This window comes from Podarcis erhardii (assembly GCF_964252035.2).
Source record: "Podarcis erhardii genome assembly, chromosome: 4".
NCBI lineage: Eukaryota > Metazoa > Chordata > Lepidosauria > Squamata > Lacertidae > Podarcis > Podarcis erhardii.
This window is the reverse complement of record NC_138508.1, coordinates 81,253,747-81,277,353: the sequence shown is the minus strand read 5'-3', so window position 1 is coordinate 81,277,353 and position 23,607 is coordinate 81,253,747. Positions and strand designations below refer to the sequence as shown.

The following is a 23,607-nucleotide window of genomic DNA, read 5'->3' as shown; positions in this document are numbered from 1 at the left end:
TATTTCCTAATCTGTTTTTTCTCTTGCAGATTTGTTGGTCGGATAAATATTTACCATGACAGAGATGAGCCTGTTGCAAGGTAGGACTTAAAACATGTAATGCCTGGGTTATTCAATCCTTACCATAAGCAAATACTATCAGACAACCCGCCAGGCAGTTTTTTCCCTCCACCCTTAAAAAGTTTTAAAGACCTGATGGTGTTTGATTTTATCGCTTAATTTGTGCTGCAATATATTGCATTTTAAGAATTTTATCAGCGTCACCCAAAGAACTTTGGTATTGGGGTTGCGTAGAAATATTGTTTTTTAAAAATCAGTGCATGCATGTGCACTGTCAGGGCTAGTTAAATTCAGAATATATGCAACAAAAAGTGAAACCGTGGCACGTTGTAGCAGAGAAAAGCAGGAAGACTATCAGGGGCATTGAGTTTTCTTTGAGATGGTGGTTTCATCATCCTGAAAAAGCTGGGCCAAGAGCCTGATGCGAATCCCTTTCTGCCCACCTGTTTTTTACTTTGTTCATCAGTATCAGGGAGCAGATGATCAGGGAATGAAAGGTACATAGTTGAACATGACACAAAAAGGACTTGATTATGTATGGCTGGGCACTGTGTATGGGGACAAAACTCTATGCGGCTTCCATTGAAGCTGCCAGTGGAGGAACAGATGCTAAAATTTTGGCAGCTAAATACAAAGTTAGATGATAGGATTGGTGAACACCCTTGTCTTGCTTTTACCAGAATGAAATTGTGGCTAATAATCTGCCCCCACCCTACTCCAACCCTCAAGTGCAACCAACCATAAAAATGAGTATACTCTAAGTGAGTCCTTTTTAAAAAGCCTTTAATGTGCTGTTCTTAGAATGCGCAGAAGTTCTTTTTTAGCTGGTTAACCGCACTACTTGAGTTTATAGAACATTTTGGTTTTTAAAGCACTGATGGTCTTAGATTAAAATCTTCTGCTAAGGTTGCCAGTGCTTAAGTGCTGAAATGCTAAAGAAAGATTAATGCCATCCATATTGAGTTCAAGTGGCATTTCCTTTTAATATTTTATGGGTTTATACGCTGGTTGTAGTCTTTCTACTGATGTCATGCTGTTGAACAATTTTTATTAAAATGCAGCTAATAAGGCTTGTACGTAAAAATAAGTATATTTTTTAAAAGCCCTGACTTGAATCCTCACATTTATGAGTAAAGCTCTTATCCTACTTTACTGGAAAGGACTTTTTAATAAGAAGTTTTGGGTTTGTACCAATTGCATGACCTGCTTTTAGCATTGAAGAAAACATATAACTTCCGTACAGGTGAATCAGGATGAATACTCAATATAAATGTCATCTGGAGGTGCCCGCCATTTCAGAAATGTGAACTTATTTTCTTTTCTAAACTTAACCTTATTTATTTTGTGTTTAAAACACTGCCTTCATGCTGCCACTTCAGACAGTTAATTAATATTATTACCTTTGTAGGCCATTGGGATCTGAAAATGTGCTTCTTAGAGGAGCTACGTTGAAGAACACAGAGAAAATATTTGGTAAATTACTATAAAAGCAGTAACAGTCCTAATTCAGAGATATAAATGAGAAGATTTAAGTTTCAGCAGCATCTTCTGATGTCGTACAGAGGATATTCTGCTAAAAAAAATAAGAAGTGGGGAAAAACAACCCATTGAAAAGGACTGTTATCTGTTTTAATGGTGGTGGTGATGGTTTAATTTCTATAACACTTAATATATTAATATATATTATATTTGGGGGCTGAAAATAGTGTTCTTGAAATCAAATCATTCCTGAATAGCCACTTAATTCTGCAAATATTCACTGCTTGTTGTTGTTCTTTCCCTGCTTTTTTAGTCTGTTGCCATTTTTCTGGGTTGTCTTTCCCCCAGATTTCGTCACACTGGCCATCTCATCAAATTGGGAGATGTCATACAGTAATTATGGCATTGCATTATGTAGCCAATCCGATTTGGTAATATGATTATGGAGGGGAAACGGATGATTCCTGCTTCAGCATTGCCCTCAAGTCTGAATGGATGAACATTTTTTGTGCCCTTCTGGAATAAATCTGCTAAAATGCTAGATGTGTTTTATTGCCCTAACCCCCCACCCCCCAAAAACTTGAACAAATATTATCCCACCACTTCCAGTTTCAGCTGAGCCCCGCAGCTGAATGTATGCAGTTGTTAATGCATCCATTAACAGACTCACTAAATCAGGCCCACAGCTGTGTCTCCTACACAATCCTATCCTTTTTAATAGAATTTGTAATTAGCTGCATTAGCTAGCGGTTGTGTGTAATATTACATAATATGCACATTCACCCACATCCATATTTTTTTTTAATGAAATAGTATTTCTGTTTGTTTCAGGTGTTGCTATCTACACTGGCATGGAAACAAAAATGGCATTGAACTACCAATCCAAATCTCAGAAACGATCTGCTGTGGAAAAGTAAAGCTATGAGTGCTTCTTATATGCAAATATGTGTGGGCAAGATCAGTGGGAAGCAGGAAAGGAAAAGGAATGTCTGCATGATGTGAAGCACCGAAAACCCCCTATCAGTGTTTGTTTGCTTTGGAAATAACTAATCGTGTCGTAAGCCTGCTATGAAGGTTTTGTTCTTCCGTTGTTTGTTCGTACACATTGGGATACAGTCATCACTTGATTGCCAGTTTAAAACTGCTAGCTTTGAAAAGGTTCTGATCCGTGCTATTTTTCTAGAAAAAGAGATGCCGGAACTCACCTTCCTTGTTCTCTTATGATGGCAATGGCACCAAACTGAGAGGTGCCGGAACGCAGTTCCAGCGAGTTCTAGCTAAGGGAAAAAGCCCTGCTTCTGATGCCATTCCTGTTTGTACTTGTCCTGCTCTTTTAGACAAGCATGAGTTTGTTTCATACATTATACTGGGAAATATTTGGGCTTATTTCTGAACCAGTCAAAATTGGATCCACTTCATATCCACCAATCCCCACAAACCCCTTCCCTTAAACCAGGGGTTCCCCAACTTTTTTCAAAGAGGGCCAGATTTGATGAAGTGAACCGACCTTTTTTTACGATTTTACCCCAAAGTTGTTTTTTTTTTTTTAAGGATTTGACCCCAATAAATAAACTGCTACAGGAGGGGCCAGATAAAACCATCTGGGGGGCTGAATTAGGCCCCCCAAAAGGACTTTGGACTTGCCTGTCTTAAACCTTACTTAATAGGGTACTGGCACAGCCAATGGCAGCAATAAACTATAGGGAGAAGAAAATGAGGGGCATTCTGTTCCTAGGTGGTCTGCCATGCTGCAATGCAGCACATGCCATCCTTCAAAGCCTCTAATACCCCAAAGAATGCACAGTTTCCCCATAGGGCTCCTAGGTGCTGCATTGCAACATACCAGTCTGTTAGAGAAGGGAGTGGGGAGGGAGAGTCCTTTCCCAGTGTCTTACCGTCTGCAAGGAAACTACCACTGCATCTGAGCTGCAGAAGAATTGGGGGAACAAAACGCTTGCTTCGTCTTCGTAGCAGTTTCCCGTCATCGGAGTACAAGTTTGGTGGCACCTCTAACTATGCCGGGTGATCAATGCTTGCCATTGATCACACAGTGGTTTATGCAAAATGCATGTAATATGACACAGCTCTGAAAGGCCCATCAGTTCCTCCTTCACTGGTTTGCTTCTGGAAACAGCCAAATGCAAAAATTTAAAACACCTTTCTGGATTGTTAGATCTGGACCGGGGAAATGAGATTATCGTTCTGTCTTGCAGCATGTTGCATATTCATTTATGTACTTCCCGCTTAAGCTTACCTGTAGGTTTGTTGTGAGAATGAGAAGAAAAGTGGGAGTGTGAATTCTTTGGAAATGCCTTTGCATGCACATGTTAGTACTGTTCAGACAAAGATAATGGTTTTGGTCATGGCAATTTCGCAACTAGTGCTAGCCCTGTCATTCCAGAAGAATGAGCTGATCATAACTGTTGTTGAACCGAGGATGTAGTAAGTTTGGTTTATAGTGCATAGCCTGAGGGATATTTGCCCATTTGTCCACCTATCAAAACCAAAATAATACATGTGGGTTATGATTCATCAAAATCATTGATAACCTTTGTAATATGCACTGTGCAATCCTTTGTTCCTTGTTATGAATTGCAAATGCCTTTTCTGCAAAAGGTCTTTTGCTGCATTTGTTAGATATGTCAAATTTACATGGAGGGTGGGGAAAGCTTAAACAAAATCAAAAGCATGCTAACATATTTAAAAAAATCTCTTTTTTACTTATGCTAAAAAGCTTTTCCTCTCATTTGTTTCAGATCCATGAATGTATTTCTTATTGTATACCTCTGTATTCTGATCAGTAAATCACTAATAAATACTGTCCTGAAATACGTGTGGCAAAGTGAGCAGTTTCGCGATGAGCCTTGGTATAATGAGAAAACAGAACTGGAACGGAAAAGAAATGTGGTATGTGAATAACTTGAGGTTTAATAAATTATTTAAGGGCTTTGCATAGTAGTGTCACTACAGCTGATGATAAGGTTTCTGTCAGTAGAATGGGAAAAGAAGTGATTTTCAGTTATTTCCCCCTCCTTCAGTGGCTCCCTAAATTTGCTCCCTAGATTTCCCATACCCTCTAAGGAGGAGGGAGGAATTGCTGAAAATGGCTTTTCTCCCTGTTCCATTGATGGAAGCCTTACTGTCACCTATGTGGCAGTGCTGGATGCAACTTATGGCAGATGATGATGATGATGCAGTTTTGCTATATTTCTGCCCTTACATATCTCCAATTGCTTGGTAATGCCTTCAAGAGTGTTCTTCCTTTGCAAATAAAATGCAACATTCTTTGCTCCGGCACCCTTCCAATCCTATAGGATAATCTGAATAAAGAAGCTTTTTCTTTCTGTGTATCTTCTTTGGGGCTTCTGTTAGTTAAAAGCAAGCACTGGCAAAGTGCATGTGAATTGGGCTGCTCAAAAAACCACAGTTTTTGTAGCACATGAACAGGGGATGAACTGGAAAGAAGGAAATGCTCAAACCAGTTTCCTGCTTGGGATGTTGTGGAAAACTAGTTTAAGAAACATAGAAGTCATGTCTGCAGCTCCGCGCACAAAGGAACAGAAAGCTAGGCAAGGAGGAGAATGTGCTTGAACTTGTCAATTCTTCGTGCACCAACAAGCAGTAGTTTATTAGAGTAAGCCCATTATGGCTGCACTGGGCCTAAGCTAACTACTTGATTTTTCTTCATGATACACCTATAGTTTAAAAATACGTATTTTAGAATATAAACAATATAATAAATCTAAAGATTGTTTTTGCAGAGCAGATCAGTGACTATTTTGGATGAGGCAGAATTTTATGCTGGGATGAAAAGAGAGGGAGTAAAGTTATATATCTCAAATGTCTAACAGTGCAGTCATTAATAAGACTTATTCTGCAGTAAATGTACTTAAGATTGCAACCTTAAGAGTGCAATCCTATGCATGTTTGATAGAAGTTGATCCAGCTGCTTGATTGCACCTAAGATTCTTGCTGTTACTGTATATCCAAATAAATTCTTTGCTTTTGTCCCCCCAACCCCAACCCCGCCGCCTTGGCAGTTTATTACAGCATTTACAGATTTCCTTGCCTTCATGGTTCTTTTCAACTACATCATTCCTGTATCCATGTACGTCACAGTAGAAATGCAGAAGTTTCTTGGTTCTTATTTTCTTACCTGGGATGAAGAAATGTTTGATGAAGAAACAGGTGAAGGGCCGCTGGTGAATACGTCTGACCTCAATGAAGAGTTGGGGCAGGTAACAAGTCACGTACAATTTATCCTACAAATCTTGCAGCTGTTTCTGATATTTAGATTCCTGCAGATATTGAACAGACCATTCTACTTGGAAATAGCTCTTCCTGCATGGCCAGCTCTCTGTGCAATGGGACAAGAAAGGGCAGTGTGTCATAGAATCATAGAACTGTAGAATTGGAAGGGACCCCGGAGGTCATCTCAACAAAAGCATCCGTGACAGATGACCACCCCAGTGTGGTGTAGTGGTTAAGAGTGGTAGACTCATAATCTGGGGAACCGGGTTCACGTCTCCGCTCCTCTACATGCAGCTGCTGGGTGACCTTGGGCCAGTCACACTTCTCTGAAGTCTCTCAGCCCCACTCAACTCACAGAGTGTTTGTTGTGGGCGAGGAAGGGAAAGGAGAATGTTAGCTGCTTTGAGACTCCTTCGGGTAGTGATAAAGCGGGGTATCAAATCCAAACTCCTCCTCCTCCTCCTCCTCCTCCTCTTCTTCTACTTCTTCTTTTTCTTCTTCTTCTTCTTCTTCTTCTTCTCTGCTTAAAAACCTCCAAGGAAGGAGAGTCCACAACTTCCTGAGGGAGTCTGTTCCAATGTCGAGCAGCTCTTACTGTCAGAAAGTTATCCCTGATGTTTAGTCAGAATCTCCTTTCTTGTAACGTGAATCCATTGCAGTAGGAGAAGACAAGCTTGCTCCATCTTCCATGTGACAGCCATCTGAAGATGGCTATTATATCTCTCAAATTCTTCTTTCCCAGGCTAAGCATTCCCAACTCCCTCAACCGTTCCTCATAAGGCATGGTTTCCAGACCCTTGGCCATCTTGGTCGCCCTCCTCTGCACATTTTCCAGCTTGTCAATCTCCTTCTTAAGTGGTGGTGCCCAGAACTGGACATATTTCAGTGTCATATGGATAATGCTGAGAACTGAAGAAAGAGTTCTGGTGAACCAGGTTAAGCCCATGGGCTGGAAGTTCCTATGCCTCAACTGGAAAAGACAAGTACTGCATGCTTTTTCAAGGACAGAGGACAAAAAAGTATCACATAAAACCTTCATCTATTGAAATATCTGACTTCCCCTGCCTTGCCCCCCCCCCAGCTCTGTTCTTCTTGTTTTAATTCTTAATTGTTCTATTTGTTTCTCTTCAGGTTGAATATGTCTTCACAGATAAAACAGGGACCTTAACAGAGAACAATATGGAGTTCATAGAATGCTGCATTGAGGGCCATGTGTATGTTCCTCATGTCATCTGTAATGGCCAAATTCTCCCGGATTCTGCTGGTATTGATATGATTGATTCTTCCCCAGGAGGAAGTAGCAAAGTACGAAGATTTTTATTATTATTATTAAATACCGAAAACATGACACTTGGGGGGCCCAGTTAAATAAAGTAGCTTTTTGTCAGGTAGGAGTTTTGCTTTCAGAATGTTCCATCCCCCCCCCTTGTAATATGACATTCCTGCTTTGCTATAACTCAAGAGCTGTTGCCCATAATATTTACAAATAATCGTTTGCAAAGCTGAAGGATACCCTTGCTCCATACAAGCTAGCAAAGACAAAAACACAAAGCAAACTGGGTGTCTCCCCCATCCATGAGTGAGATATTTGTGGACGTTTGAGGAGAACCCAAAGAGTTTTGATAAGACTAACAACCAGGGACAACACCAAAGTTCAGGTGGCCCTTGGCATAGGGCCTAGGTCATCCAAACCCCACCATGTGGCCACACTGTTGTTTTCCTGATGCTGGGAGAAACATCAAGAATATTTATATCCAGAATTATATGTTCATGCTATGGCTCTATGAAATAAATAAGCAGCAATAAATGTCTCAAGAGTTAGACGGGTGCTTATTTCAGGAGTGGCTTACAGCAAATTAAAGTGGCTTACAGCAAATTTATCTAGTCAGTATGCTAAATCCTTTGCAATCCTTTTCTATTCCAATGGTAGCATCTTAATAAAGTCACTGTTGTTCCAAGATGAACTGGTCTGAAACATAAATGAGAGTCCAGAGATAGGGAGGACTCTAGGGTACTAAGGGGGAACAACAGTATCCTGCATTGCTTAGAAGGGTCCCACTTAGTCCGTAAAGGTAAAGGGTAAGGGGATCCCTGACCATTAGGTCCAGTTGTGACTGACTCTGGGGTTGCGGCGCTCATCTCGCTTTACTGGCCGAGGGAGCCAGCATACAGCTTCCTGGTCATGTGGCCAGCATGACTAAGCCACTTCTGGTGAACCAGAGCAGCGCACGGAAACACCGTTTACCTTCCCGCCGGGGCGGTACCTATTTGTCTACTTGCACTTTGATGTGCTTTCGAACTGCTAGGTTGGCAGCAGCAGAGACTGAGCAACGGGAGCTCACACCGTCACGGGGATTCGAACCACCAACCTTCTGATCGGCAAGTCCTAGGCTCTGTGGTTTAACGCACAGTGCCACCCGTGTTCCTAACTTAGTCCGTAGAGGTAGAGGCCTTTAAAGCATCTCAGGTGACGCCAGAGTGTAGGATGGGCAACTTTCCTCCCACAAACAACCTTTAATTTACCAAAAGAATTTAGTGTGTGAACTTAAATAATGCATGACAATCTAGTCTGTTCAGCTGCTACTGTTACATGTGCAAAGTATTAAATTTTGTTGCTAATTCCCTCGGAGTTGAAAATCTGTATTAGCAGCATTCTTCCTGGGAGCCCGTGTGGTGTAGTGGTTAAGAGCGGTAGTCTCGTAATCTGGTGAACCGGGTTCACTTCCCCGCTCTTCCACATGCAGCTGCTGGGTGACTTTGGGCCAGTCACACTTCTCTGAAGTCTCTCAGCCCCATTCACCTCACAGAGTGTTTGTTGTGGGGGAGGAAGGGAAAGGAGATTGTTAGCCACCTTGAGACTCTGTAAGGGAAGTGAAAGGTGGGATATCAAGTCCAAACTCCTCCTCTTCTTCTTTATTAGGACAGAGAAGAACTCTTTTTCCGTGCTCTGTGCCTTTGTCACACTGTTCAAGTGAAGGAAGATGACAACGTGGATGGGTTGAAGAAAGCACAGCTGTCAGGGAGGTCTGCCGTGTATATTTCATCGTCCCCTGATGAAGTTGCTTTAGTTGAAGGGATTCAGAGGTATGGACCATAATGCCTTTTTTTCAGTTTGTGTAAGAGCTGAGACTCGTTTCCTTTGATAGTAACTCCAAAGGAGAAGATTGGGGAGAAATATATTTGTGAAGGTGTCCCTGAAGTGAGAGACATGCTGAGGGTAAAATGAAAGTAAGGAGGACACAGGAAATGGAGAGGGGGGAGAGGTCAGGCCTTGCTGTGTGGGAGGTGTTGTTTGAATGTCTCTGTTGAAAAATAAACTTGTTATGAAGCAGGCTCTAATCAGGTCCAGGTGTCTGTAGGTCTAGGTACTTCTGTGCCCATATCTTTTGGGGCGGAAAAGATTAATTCCATCCTCATCGTATACTTACTTGATTGTTGTCATTTGGGTGTGGTGAACATGCCACAGATGAGATACTTAGGTGTGTCTGTGTGTCCATGCAAGAGTACAGGGGGAGCCAAAAGTACAGTGTTTTTGGAAAGTGGTGGAAAGTAATGGTCCTGAACTGTGGGAGCAGCTTATGTGGTAGGATTGTTCTCAAAACATTGAAATGAGAAACAAAACCACAGAGAAATCTTGAGCCAGCTTGAGCAAATAATAACTTGTGTGATCTGTAAATGAAATTTAGAGAAGTTTGTTTCTAGTAATACACAACCCGCCACACAGTTCAGTCTACTGTAAACTTGGTGGCATACAGTTAGTTGTTGTAACTTCTGATGTGTATCTACGGTTGAATTTCAGGCTTGGTTACACCTATTTAAGACTGAAGGACAATTTTATGGAAATCTTGAATCGAGAAAATGATATTGAAAGGTAAGTTGTGCACTGTTGTCCTGTACATAAGTATGTTTTGTCTTTAATGGCCTTTTAAAAAGTTAACTTTGAGAAAAACACTTTGTTTAGTTGATTGTATGGTTTATTACGGGGGTGATTTGCAAATCTGTCAGTTTGGATTTTGAGCCAAGGGTATGGAGTTTAATGAAACGCTATGTTTATCTCACAGGGACCATGGATTTACATCTGTTTTACTCCGTGTGTGTGTGTATGTGTGTATGTATGTGTATAAAAACGTACGTTATTACAACATTTCCTTGTTTTTTCCCCTTTAGGTTTGAACTATTGGAAATCCTTAGTTTTGATTCTGTAAGGAGACGAATGAGTGTGATAGTTAAATCGGCAAAAGGTACTTAAAGAAAAGAAAAAAAGTATAATCCCTAAGCTCTTGGGAACTTGGTTTAAGTCTGAAATCTAATACTTATTTATTAAATTTATATACTGCCCTTCATCCGAAGATCACAGGGCGCTTTATCACATAAAAATACAAAATGAAAACACAAAATACCTATCATAAGGACAACAACAACAACAACAACAACAACAACTAATACCACCCCCCTCCCACAGACACATTTAAACGGCCATAGACTGTTTAATCAGAGAAAGGCCTGGTTACAGAGGAACGTTTTTGCTCCTCACATAAAGATATGTAGCGAAGGCGCTAGGCAAACCTCCCTGGGGAGAGCGTTCCACAAACGGGGAGCCACTGCAGAAAAGGCCCCATTCTCACCCTCCAGACCTATTGTGGAAGGGAGTACATGAAGAAGGGCCTCAGATTATCACAGATCTTTTGCACTTTAGCCTGTCTTGATTTTTGCTGCTTTCTACTGTTCCGTCATATTTTCGAATACAGTCGTACCTTGGAAATGGAACGGAATCCTTTCCGCAAGTCCGTTCGACTTCCAAAACATTCAGAAACCAAAGCATGGCTTATGATTGGCTGCAGAAAGCTCCTGCAGCCAATGGGAAGCTGCAGAAGCCCCGTCAGACGTTCGGCTTCCAAAAATAGTTCGCAAACTGGAACAGTCACTTCTGGGTTTGCAGTGTTCGGGAGCCAAAACTAAGCTGTTCGAAAACCAAGCTACGACTGTAGTATGCTTGTAATTTTGACTCGGTTTAATTTGAGTCCATTTAATATAGAGTGTGATAATTTCAAAAAGCTGTTTCATAAGAAGACTTTTTAAAATATTTTGGCGGCAAGGGTTCTGAACCATAGGCCCAATGGGGAGGGATCATGGGAGTGGTTGAGTGCAAGGATACCAAAGAGTGATCAGTTCTAGGTTTTTTTTATTTTTTATTAAGGAAGGCTTACAGCAAAGCAGACTGCTAGGTCTCCTAGCCTTTGCAGACCCGGGGCAGACCAGCCATCTCCTTGCTGCATTGTCTGTCCTGCGTCTGTAGAGGCTAGGAGACCTGGCAGGCTACTTTGCTGAAAGTCTTTTAATAATACTAGAGCTAATCACACTAGTGTTTTTGACATCCTTCTTTGATATCCCCGTACCCAGCCACTCCCCTGTGCTATCCTTTGAACCTGTGGTTTAGAACAGCAAGGGCTTTATCTGCATTTAACCCACTTTTAAAATTTTGTTTTGCTTACATTTCCAGGAGAAATATTTCTGTTTTGTAAAGGAGCAGATTCGTCTATTTTCCCCAGAGTTGCAGAAGGCAAAATAGACCAGATTAGATCAAGAGTTGAGCGCAATGCAGTGGTAAGATCCAGCATTTGGCATTTATTATGTGCAAATTGTGTGCATTCAAGGCAGAAAGCTGCAAAAGTCAGTTTGTAAGGGCAAACTCGTCTAAATAAGGGAATGATGGCAAAGTTTAGATGAGGAAGTCATCATTGTGTTGACTTCCATTCTCCTACAGTGCACTTTTTGTGAGAGGCCACACACACAGCATAAATTTTTAGAGATACCCAAGAATCTTGTAGTTCTGCTTGTCACATATGGGTTTTTGATGGAAAACATAGTTGGTTTGCCCTCCTCTATCAGCAGTATTTTCTTTCTTTTCCCAAAACTGTAGATAAGTTGGGTTTCCAGCTTTCTCATAGCCTTCTCCAGAGGCAATGTTCAAGTTAACCAAATTGTTGCCTTGCTCAAGGCAGTCGATAAACTTGCATTCTAAGCTCAAGTCAATTAAACCACTACACGAGGCAGAAACCTAAATTCTAACCTGCAGAACTGAAAATCTCCAGAAGACTTTCACTGAACACGTCTCTGTGCTTTTAAAATAATTTCCTTTAGGAGGGCCTGCGAACGCTATGTGTAGCGTATAAGAAATTCACCTGTGAAGAATACGAGAATGTGCAGAAGCATTTGCAGGAGGCCAAACTGGCTCTTCGGGATCGGGAGAAGAAACTGGCTGAGGCATACGAGCAGATAGAAAAGGGACTTATCCTGCTTGGTGCTACAGCAGTTGAAGACCGGTTAGTGCATTTTTTTTAATTTAAAACATTATATATACATATACATACATACATACACACACACACACACACACACACACACACACATATATATATATATATATATATATATATATATATATATATATATATAATATTTCCATTTGAACAATCCAATAAAAACCACATTAAAACATTCCAAATTATAATGCAATCAAAAAAGAAAAATATTTGATGCCAAATTATATATCTTTGGTTTGGTTGCACATGCGTTGACTAATAAGCCAATATGTTTATAATCCTTCTTCCCTGCACATGCAGCCCCTTCCCTCCTCTCTTCGTGGTATGCCTCTTTTCCCTCTATGTGCCTCCTAAATCTGTTCTGCGGTTTCCCCCTACCCTCCGGATCAGATTTGGGGATAGCACGAGGGTAGGAGAGACAGGGAAGTCCCCTGATGTTAACTCAAAAATGTATTTGAATACCTCCCTATCTAATAAACTATAGTTTCCCATTTTTCTCTCTGACCAAGAAAACGGTGGTTACTATGTTCAGACCACACCAGGATCATGAACATACCGTACTTTTCGCTCTATTAGACGTACCGGACCATAAGACGCACTTAGTTTTTAGGGGAGTAAAACAAGAAATAAGAAAGCAACGCAAAGCATCCTGAGCTAAGAGGGAGCGTTCAGGAGGCTTTGCGGGGCTATCCCTGAAGCCAGGAGAGCAAGTAGGATCGGTGCGCACCGATCCCTCTTGCCCTCCTGGTTCCAGCGAAAGCAAGCCTACTGGCTTTCCCCCCACCTCCCGCAAGAGCCGTGCGCTCTTTAAAGGGAGCACAGCTCTTGGGGGCTTTTCTGGGAGGTGGGGGAAGGGACAGAGCTCTGTCCCTTCCCCCACCTCCCAGAAAAGCCAGGAATAGCTACGCGAAGCCTCCGCAGGGCAGCGGGATGAAGGCTCCCCGTGCCCTGCAGAGGCTTCGCGTGGCTAAGCCAGAAGCTAGAACAGCCAGCAGGATCGCAGCGCAGCTGTCCTGGCTTCTTGCTTGGCCGCGCGCAGCCTCTCCCGGGCAAGGGGAGCCTTCATCCCCCAAGGCTCCCCCAAGAGCCGCGCTCCCTTTAAAGAGCACGCAGAGTGTGTGTGCGGCTCTTTAAAGGGAGTGCTGAGCAGAGCCTCCCGCCTGCATTCGCTCTATAAGACACACACACATTTCCCCTTCCTTTTTAGGAGGGGAAAAGTGTGTCTTATAGAGCGAAAAATACGGTAGTTTGAAAACTGGTTTAAGGTCCTGGTTTCCTCAGAATCTGTTAACCACAGTTTTCTGATTTGAACGATACAGACTTCCTTATCAAGGCAATGAGAGCTACATGCAAGGGCAAAAGGCTCATACGTGTCTCAGTGAGACACAGTTGTCTGTAGAGAGCCCAATTTATTTATTGTTTGTTTGTTTAGATTTATGTGCTGTGTTTCTACCACAACAGCGGTCAAACCAACATGCCGCCAATACACAATAATGTAAACGTTTCCTAAAATAGATTTAAAACCAGTTAACAAACCAGAATTTGGAATCAAAGGGGTGGTACAGAGCTGAAAGAAAAGAAACCCTGTACTTGTCTAATCCTTCTTAACGGATTTTTGCAAGTGTCCTTTCTCCCCCTCTCCTAATGGGGGAGCATCCTTTCCGCCCCACCCCCCACTGTCCTGCCAGACCCATTAATCTCTTCTTAGCACATCTGACTCAATAACGGTCTTGTGGAAGCGTTTAGAAGCAGTATTATAACAATTAGTAGTTTACAATGTGGCCACACAGTAATTAGCAGCACTACGAGCTGTTTCCACAACAGAATCTAATTGTACTGTGAAATGACAAAAACCTGGGATAAAAGAATCTCTAAACATTATTATAATTATAATTATAATATATGCATATTTATTTAATACCCCGCCTTTTCCCTGACAGCAAGTTTTCTGGTCCCAGTTATTAAAAATAACAACCTACTCCCAACTCAATAAAAATGAAAGCAGGAAAATAAAAGACTATCCTGCGCAAACTGGGCAAGGCTTCCCACTCGTACATTGCATCAAAATGTTCCCACTTCCACCATGTGTATTTGCCTCAATAAAACACCAGGGCCCAGATGTTATTACACACTGTAAAAGAAACAAGGATGCATTGATAATAGGTAGCCCCACTGTCTCTCTGGCATTTAACCTTCACTAGAAATGGGGGGGTTATTAAAGTCCATTTCCATTGCTCTCCTGCGGCCACACAAACTTTGGTTGAGCTTCCTAAGAATACTTGTAATGTGCACTCAGTTTCTGAGTCAAACTGTGTCCACGTATCACTACTGCTGCCTGCTGCGTGGCGTAAAGACAGGAAGTCAAGTCCATGGTTAGTATTTGTAGGAGCAAGGGAGAGTCGTTATTGATATCACTCCTCCTTCTGCTTCTTCATAGTTGCAGCCACTGCCATCATCGTTATTGAGCGGTCTCAATACACATTGTGATTTACAGAGCTCTGTAAGCAGTAAAGGTCCTGTTATGTACTGAAGTTCTCACCCTGGGCCAGCGGGGGGGATACTGTAGATAGTTTTCACTCAGGTCCACATATGCAAATAAGGGATTGAAAGTGACGTTCAGTGATTGGATAGTTACAGAAAATGGTTACTGTTGCGTTCTAGTGGAGCTCTATATAAGCAGGCTGGCTGAACCCTTCAGTTCAGTTCTGTTCTGGCCTGTGAATAAACAAGAGCTGTTTGAAGAATCGCTGTGTCATCTGATATATTCACCCACAACTTAACAGGTTCCTGACCTGAAAAGCTTGCAGTCTAAATTTGAATGGGAAAGGAAAGAGAAAGCTACAAAAGGATGATTACGAACAAGTGCAGTTGTTGTGTTTGCTCAGGTTTTGTTTTGTAGACCAGCCCTTAGTACGAAGTTCCTTTTCATTGTTTCAGGCTGTAGTCAAGCTAAACTCAGCCTAATGGGAATAGAAACATATTGTTCAACCTGGAATGTATAGATTTAGCTTGCTTTCTATCTCTCTTCCTCACCCCCCCCCCCCTTTTCTTAGACTGGTCCTAATTTTTATATTTCTGGAGCCACCAGGTTTGAACCCGGGAATATACTGATTAGCTGAAAACTGCAACAAGACATGGGTTCTTTCTTATCAATTACCTTGCTATCAGTGCAGCTAGAAGTGTAGAATAAAAAAATTATTTATGGTCATGTGTGGGGTTCAGGAAATGCCCAGAAATACATTGCTGTGAAGCATGATTATACAGTATGTGCTTTAAAACAGACAGGTAAAGGGCACTAAAATACACTGCAGCTCCTCTGGACTGCAGCATCTGAACCCTTTAAATCAACGGAGAGAAAACTATTGAGTAAATAAATAAATAAAATATTGCATGACAGCAAAGGCTTCTTAAGTCCAAACTCCTTTTTACCGCCATGTTTTCCAATATGATAGAAACCTTTTAGTAAGTGCCCTTAATTTTTAATTTAAAGTTTGTCAATAATTATTTGTGATTGGTATCTCGAAGATTACAGGAAAAGGCTGCTGATACAATCGAATCCCTGCAAAAAGCTGGCATTAAGGTTTGGGTTCTGACGGGAGACAAAATGGAGACTGCCGCAGCTGCCTGCTACGCCTGCAAACTATTCAGAAGAAATACTCAAATACTTGAGTTAACTACCAAGAAAATAGAGGAGCAGAGCTTGCACGATGTGTTGTTTGATTTAAGCAAGACTGTCCTAAGACACAGCGGCAGCTTAACAAGGGACACCTTCTCAGGGTATGTATAAAGTACAAATTCAACCAAAATCAAAATTTGCACCCTTTTTTTGGCATTGGTTCAGTGGCAGAATCGGAAACAGCTTTTAAAAAAACATATATAGATATACCATACTTTTCCATGTATAAGACGCCCCCTATTTTGGGGGCCGGCTCCCTCGGCCAATAAAGCAAGATGAGCGCCGCAACCCCAGAGTCGGCTACGACTGGACCTAATGGTCAGGGGTCCCTTTACCTTTACCTTTTATCCTGTGCAACAAAATTGGAAATTGAGGGAATAGATTTCTTGCGAGAGTATCCTAGTGCGTAGAGGGAACAAAAACCTAGTGGTGGGGTTTCTACTCTCCACGGTGGTAATTGGAGGCAAAAACAAGATTGCTGTATCAAGTTAGTTACTTCAAATGGCAAGAAATCTAAAAGACGGTATTCAACCAAATTATCCTGTCAGCACAAGGAATGGGACTTTCTCCCCTCTCCTCCCCCTGCATGCCTCCTTCCTCTGTCCCCAGATCTTCTCCGGAGGGTTGGGCTAACAGAGAGAAGAGAATTAGGATGCACAAGAGGGGAGAAAAGAGGAAGAATGTTCCATTGCACACTGATAAATCTTGAGCTTAAGGAACCTTAGCCTTAGCCCTATGTTACATGCAACCCGAAATACCATGAGTGTGCTGCATTTCAGCATGTCTTTTGAAGCGACTGCTGTATAAAACACGGTTGGTTAAACTGCAAAACCAGCATTAATTTGTGTATTTTTGTCACTCAATAGGCTTTCAGCTGAAATGCAAGATTATGGTTTAATTATTGATGGAGCAGCATTATCATTAATAATGAAACCACGGGAAGATGGGAGCTCTGGTAACTACAGAGAGATCTTCCTTGAAATCTGTAGGAACTGCAGCGCGGTTCTCTGCTGCCGCATGGCTCCTTTGCAAAAAGCACAGGTTTGTGTTTCGCGTCTTCAATTACATGACAAATGTATATTTATATAAATATTGAAAGTCTCCGTGTAATGTGTTGTGTTTAAATACCCACCTTCCAGTGATTGATAATGGAAGCAAAAAATGAAAAAAAAACAAGGAGAAATGAGTGAAAGAATTTCTGAAAGAAAGCAATTAGTTAATGGTACATTAAAATGGCACCCTGCTGTGCCACTGATTTATGTATGTTTCAAGCAGATTTCAGGGATTGACATGCTACTTGGAAAAGAGCTCATTTAACTAAGGAAAAGTGCTGTATTTTCAGCTGATGCTACATTGTGAGGCTACACATTAACCTCACATGGAAAGCTGTTATTTCTATTTCCTTGTGTTTTTGTGTTTAGGAAATAAGAATAGGTGTGTGTTGGAAATTCTTTTGATTAGGCTTTTATCAGAAGATAATTGGAATAACACTGGATAAAGATATAAGGATGACAGAAAGAAAACAACTAGGCCCATCTTGGGGCCTGTTCAGCCGTTACTTTCCTGTAGAAAAGCAAAATCTGCCTCTTCCTCTTGCTGTGGAAAAGAAGTATTAAGTGAACTGGGTTATGTTGCCAAATGAAATATTTCCCTGACTGCCTAATTTTTTATCAGAAAGAATAGAGATTTTCTGCCAAGTAGCTGTGGAGATTATCTGTTCAAATAAACATCATGCAGTTATATCTTTGGTTGTTATTTTCTCTCCATGGTCAAGGAAGGGGAATTCTGAGTTTCCTTAGAAAGTAATATGTGAACAGGCCCAAATGCCGGCCTGTCTGTTTCACTACTGCCTGGAAAATAGAAGATTCCATGAAGTGAATGTCCTTTCTTCTTACTACGTTCAGTTTCCACCGCCGCCGAAATATCTAGCAAGTGGAACATTGAGCATAATGGTGCAGTTTAAAAACATGTATGTAACATTTGCACCTTTTCCCCCTTCCAGATTGTAAAATTAATTAAATGGTCAAAGGAGCATCCAATCACGTTAGCAATTGGTGATGGAGCAAATGATGTCAGTATGATCTTAGAAGCACACGTTGGCATTGGTAAGTGGATTGTTATGGTCAAGTTTAAAGTCATTGTCATCATAATGTAATATTGAGTCACTGGTTATTATGGTCCTAGTACTTTGTATCATTGCCATTGTTTCCTTCAATCTATTGTGGAGGAGTATATACTGTATTTTTTGCCCAAAAGACTCACCTTTTCCCTCCTAAAAAGTAAGGGGAATTGTGTGTGCGTCTTATGGAGCGAATGCAGGCTGCACAGCTATCCCAGGAGCCAGAACAGCAAGAGGGATTGCTGCTTTCACTGCGCAGTGATCCCTCTTGCTGTTCTGGCTTCTGAGATTCAGAATATTTTTTTTTCTTGTTATCCTCCTTCAAAAACTAGGTGCGTCTTATGGTCTGGTGCGTCTTATAGAGCGGAAAATATGGTATTCTTCCCATCAGTAGCTAAATCCCCATTTCACTGTTGGGTGGAAGATACTTTGTGAGCAGCAGAAACATCCTAAACATTAGGAGCAAATGATTCTTCCTCAGTTTATGATGATGGAGAGAGAAGATACTTGCTTGTTCTGAACCTGCTAACCATAGTTTCCCAGTTCAAACGAAATCTAATGATAAGTATCACCAGTTCAGTTTCACTGCATCGTTTCACTTTTTGCCATTTTGTTTTTCCTTCCAGGCCTTATTGGGAAAGAAGGCCGCCAAGCTGCAAGAAACAGCGACTATGCAATACCCAAATTTAAACATTTGAAAAAAATGTTGCTTGTTCATGGGCATTTTTATTATGTCAGGATATCTGAACTTGTGCAATACTTCTTTTATAAGGTATATTGGGGCTTTTGTATTATGGTTGTTAACAGTTTAGACAGAGGCAGATTATTTTGAAGCTTGTTGTCTTGGATTCCACTGTGTGACCATTGTCCTTCCAGACCTCCATTCTTCCAGTTTAACTTTAGATTCCTCCTACTCTGCTTCCTAGATATGGGGAAAACCTGTTTTCCTAAAACCACTTACTTCCAGAATGTCCAGTAATGTAGTAAGTAAAAGAGCAAGTGGTTTGATGGCTGCAAATGTGAATCAGCTTCTAATTTCAGTTGACCAAGCTGAATGGAAGAATGATGGGTTTGTTTTTATGTTTACACTGATAGCCGGATCATATTAGTGATAACTTTCGCCAGTGTATGCTTACAACAACAGAGTCTCTTGTGTTGTAAATCTAAAATGCCAACCTCAGGTCTTTTATAACAACAGATCAGCACATTAGGCATATGTATTTTGTTTCCTTCGGGGAGTAGCTCATCTCAGCACTACAGTAAGCCAAATCCTGATTATTTCACCTTTTTGTCGCTTTGATATACTAATCAATGCACCAATTCACTGGTAAAATAAGATAGCCAAATTCACCAAGGAAATCTAGCATCAATACCCCATAGGGCATAATAAGTATTACAAAGACATATAAATGTGGACCAATGTGAAGGATTTATTTCTGCCATGGGAACATGTTTACGTTCCACTGCTAGCACAGTTTTGAATAACCATTTGAACTAGCCTAAACTCTGCAGCAATGCACTGCTCTCATAACATCAAGGCTTAGCGCAACACTCGTCTGTAAATAATCTGATGAGTAAACTCAAATGTAGCAATAACACTTATAAACTATTTAAATCTCTTAGTCCGAAGCTTATACTCTACTATGTAGGAAAAGAAAGAGCGGGGAGTAGCAGTATGTGTATGTGTTCCTGGTTCTGAGCCAGTTTATTTGTGTATCAGTGTCTCCACGTTTCCTCCACTGTATCATTAATATGTACAAGTGTAGAGAGACAGGTACACAGCATTTCAGGAATTCATGCCATTGCAGCGTCACTTCTTGGACCTGAAGTAATCTTAGGGCTCAGCCTAGAAAGCATGGGTCTGAGCAGTTTTCCCTTTGCCCTACCACTTTCCTCCGGAAAACCTGCTCTTTATAGGGATAAATCGGAGCAAACGTATTTCTGGAGAAACCCAATTGATAAATTTGCTGTGATTCAGCGGTAAAGATATGGCAGGACAAGGGGAAGTCTGGATGAGCTCTCGGTGACTGCAGTTCGTTTCTTCAACCATCCAGTACTGCTTCTGCCTCCTCTTCCTGAGGACTACATTGTTTGCCTTCTTTTTTGTGCTTGCTTCCGTATCACCAACAGCCATTTCTGTGACTGTTGTCCAAGTCCTCCTCGCCTTTTCCAGACTGTACTTTATGTTCCCCAGATGTTACCTTTAGACATATATTTCCCTAGAACTCTTTTTGCTCTTATCTCCATTTCCAGGGTGTGGGCAAGAATGTACAAACAAAAATCAAAGCATCAATATGTTTTAATTGCTTGCCACTTTTAAAAAACAGCTTTTCTACACTGCCATAATCAATGTAGTCCTGAAGGAGTTGCCCTTTTATCGAGTTTTGTTTTTTCAAAAGCTAAATTCTCTGTTCAGTTGAACTTAAATATGTGTTTGAATTTGTGTAGCTGCCAGTTCATTTATATACTATGATAACGTCATGCAACATATCTTGCTTTTGTCTTCCAGAATGTCTGTTTCATTTTTCCTCAGTTTTTATACCAGTTCTTCTGTGGGTTTTCACAGCAGGTATCTCAGAAAACTTTCCCCCCTTTATCATTAAACCAAGTTAATATTTTGAAACATGTTCTTTATTGGTCCAGTAGAATTTTAAATGTATCTTGATCAATTTATCTTGGTTTGCATGGTGTTGAATGAAAAAGTATAGCATTTTCTGGTTTATCGGAAGCACAGATAATGAGATATGCTCCCTGAAGCATGCAGATTTTAAGTATAACCCACAGTTGCAGTTAGCTTACAATTCAGCATAAAAACACACACACAGCTGTGAGTAAGTGACATGACCCTAAAATCTTTAAAATTCATTGCCCTTGTGAGTAAGGTTATAAGCAGTGTTAGCTTAAAGAGCACCTGAGGGGACCGGTCTTATTTGAACCAGCTGACCGCTGTCTCTTGTGCTCTTTTATTTACCTTAGATGACAGACAGTGACCCATAATGACTCATCATGTGATATTTGACTTATAACAATTTCATGTTTTGAGGTTATCAAGTAACAAGACGTAGTTGTTGAACCTGTGAACTTGCCCTCAAGAGCTGACTTCATCCAGCCAAAGCTAACCTAAGCACTTCCACATCCCGTGGGATTCAATGGAAGAGGGAAGCTGGTTCTTAAACTTTCCCACTGGGAATTCAGTGTGGAACTAAGAACACTTACTATTGGTTGGATTGTGTCCTTCTGGACTAGAACAATGTGCAGCGGCGGAGGAAGACGCCCGGGCACCTGGGGTGGTGTGCCATGGGGCAGGGCTCACTGTGGGGCCTCCAGAGTCTGCCTGCCTCCTCCCACTGAGCCGCCCTACAGCTGGGGGGGAGGCAGTGGGCGGAGCGTTTGGGCAGCACGGAGCCTGCGCACGTCCAAGCCACTGCGTCTCTCCCCGGAGAGACATGTGGCTTGGGTGCGCGGCAGGCCCCACGGTGAGTGCCGCCCGGCATTTTGTCACCCCCCTCAGTGGTGACACCCGGGCCGGCCCGCATCCACCGCGCCCCCTTCCTCCGCCCCTGACAACATGACCAGTGTCCTTTTCACAAAATTTGCTAATTTGATGTTTTATCACTGGACACACTGTTCTCCTTGAGGTGCTACATCAGGGTTTCCCAAACTTGGGTCTTCAGCAGTGTCAGATTACCAAATAGGCAGAGTAGGCACTGGCCTATGTGACCAATGCCTTTTAGGGGCCCTGCAACAACGGATCAAAATAATATTGATTTGATCTTGAAAGGAAAGGTCAAAGGAAAATGTATTAGGAGATAATTTGTGAGCCCCCCTCCCCCTGATTTCAACTGCAAAGGGGCCTCCATGGGGTTTAATCCAGCACTGGTCTCCAGCTATTTCTGGACTGCAATTCTCATCATCCCTGGCCACTGGTCCTGCTAGCTAGGGATGATAGGCGTTGTATCCCATTATTACATATTTTTACATGGATGTTTATTTGTATATATTTGAAAATTTTACATATGGATGTTTTATGATGGCCTATATTTGTAATGTCTAATAAAGGTTTGGCAAAGTAAGCAGTAAATATTCCAGAAACAGCTGGATACCAAAATTTAGGAAACCCAGTGTTAACGTGAATAGAGGAGTGTGCAGTCAAATTGAATTTGGATAGCTGAGAAATACATACAGGACAGTGGACATGGCATTAAATAGGGTTACTTGCTTATTTCCCTACTTTGAATCTTTGCTATTACAGTATCGTAAAATTAAATTTTAGCCGGTTAATATTATCTGTTTTTTTCCATCTGCAGCCTTTATATGATACTGCGTATCTTACCCTGTACAATATCAGCTTCACTTCACTTCCTATCCTGCTGTATAGTCTCATGGAGCAACATGTCAGTTCAGATACACTCAAGAGAGACCCTACACTGTACAGGTTAGAGTTCATAACATTCTTTGAATAGACAGTGGTGACCAGTTAGTGCCACTCTGCTCAACCTCCCTCTTCAGGGCATGGGGAAACAATGAGATGCTGAAGTAGGTCAGGGATGGGGGGAACCTTTTCCATTCCAAAGACTGCATTATCAGTCAGGCAAAAGAAGCTGTGGGGCAGTGGGGGTGGGGGTGGGGAGAGGCTGGGGGGACTCCTGAGGACGAGTGAGAAATACAGTGGTACCTCAGGTTAAGAACTTAATTCATTCTGGAGGTCCGTTCTTAACCTGAAAGTATTCTTAAGCTGAGGTACCACTTTAGCTAATGGGGCCTTGTGCCGCCGCTGCACGATTTCTGTTCTCATCCTGAAACAAAGTTCTTAACCTGAGGTAATATTTCTGGGTTAGCGGAGTCTGTAACCTGAAGCGTATGTAACCTGAAGCGTGTGTAAGCTGAGGTACCACTGTACCTTGAACAGGGCTTTTGTAGTGGGGTGTTTTGTAATCAGGAACATTTTCTTTGGTCTTTTAAGAAACAAGGGGAACGTACCGTGTATTTTCAGTGAAAAATTATCTCGAATAGTAAAATAAACGTACCAACACCAAAATAACATTAATACAGTGGTACCTTGGGTTACAGACACTTCAGGTTACAGACGCTTCAGGTTACAGACTCCACTAACCCAGAAATAGTACCTCGGGTTAAGAACTCTGCTTCAGGATGAGAACAGAAATCGCGCAGCAGCAGCGGGAGGCCCCATTAGCTAAAGTGGTACCTCAGGTTAAGAACAGTTTCAGGTTAAGAACGGACCTCTGGAACGAATTAAGTTCTTAACCCGAGGTACCACTGTACATTTGAGCAGATTCACACATTGGTTTCTTTGTGACAAAGTGCATGAAGCAATTTTTTTTATTTTCTGCCACCACTACCATTGGATGTAGTAAGTTGTGTTCCGCAGGTAACCAAGAAAGGCAGCAAGGATTCGATACCTGCATCTGTTCAACGGTCACAATAGCAACGCCTTCCTACATTTCCTCATTAAGGGGTTACTGTGTGAATCTGCTTTAAATGTCTTGTGGGAAGGCATTTCTACAAAAGGGACTTTTTATGGAAGTTGCCAACTTGCGTGTATGCAAAAATTGTAGCAATACCATTATACAGCATATATAAAAGAGAAAATGTAAGTTAGTAGTTTATGTGTCAGATTAGGACCAGGAACACCTGGGTTCAAAAAACTGTTCAGCCACAAGGCTATCTAGGGCCTATAT

The 23,607-nt window shown here is 41.6% G+C and overlaps 1 protein-coding gene across 3 annotated transcripts in view; it reads left to right on the top strand.

Annotated features, from left to right (window-relative positions):
* The window catches only part of ATP11A (ATPase phospholipid transporting 11A), a 110,626-nt gene that overhangs the window by 69,222 nt on the left and 17,797 nt on the right, over positions 1-23,607 (top strand). For all 3 annotated transcript variants that reach the window (XM_081858051.1, XM_081858052.1, XM_081858053.1), the window contains exons 8-24: positions 30-80; positions 1,469-1,533; positions 2,371-2,452; positions 4,296-4,446; positions 5,580-5,777; positions 6,922-7,095; positions 8,711-8,874; positions 9,590-9,661; positions 9,958-10,031; positions 11,291-11,394; positions 11,932-12,113; positions 15,639-15,890; positions 16,656-16,830; positions 17,792-17,894; positions 18,535-18,680; positions 20,418-20,477; positions 22,216-22,343. In XM_081858051.1, the coding sequence (XP_081714177.1) occupies positions 30-80; positions 1,469-1,533; positions 2,371-2,452; positions 4,296-4,446; positions 5,580-5,777; positions 6,922-7,095; positions 8,711-8,874; positions 9,590-9,661; positions 9,958-10,031; positions 11,291-11,394; positions 11,932-12,113; positions 15,639-15,890; positions 16,656-16,830; positions 17,792-17,894; positions 18,535-18,680; positions 20,418-20,477; positions 22,216-22,343 (2,181 nt within the window). The remainder of the gene's footprint in view (positions 1-29; positions 81-1,468; positions 1,534-2,370; positions 2,453-4,295; positions 4,447-5,579; positions 5,778-6,921; positions 7,096-8,710; positions 8,875-9,589; positions 9,662-9,957; positions 10,032-11,290; positions 11,395-11,931; positions 12,114-15,638; positions 15,891-16,655; positions 16,831-17,791; positions 17,895-18,534; positions 18,681-20,417; positions 20,478-22,215; positions 22,344-23,607) is intronic.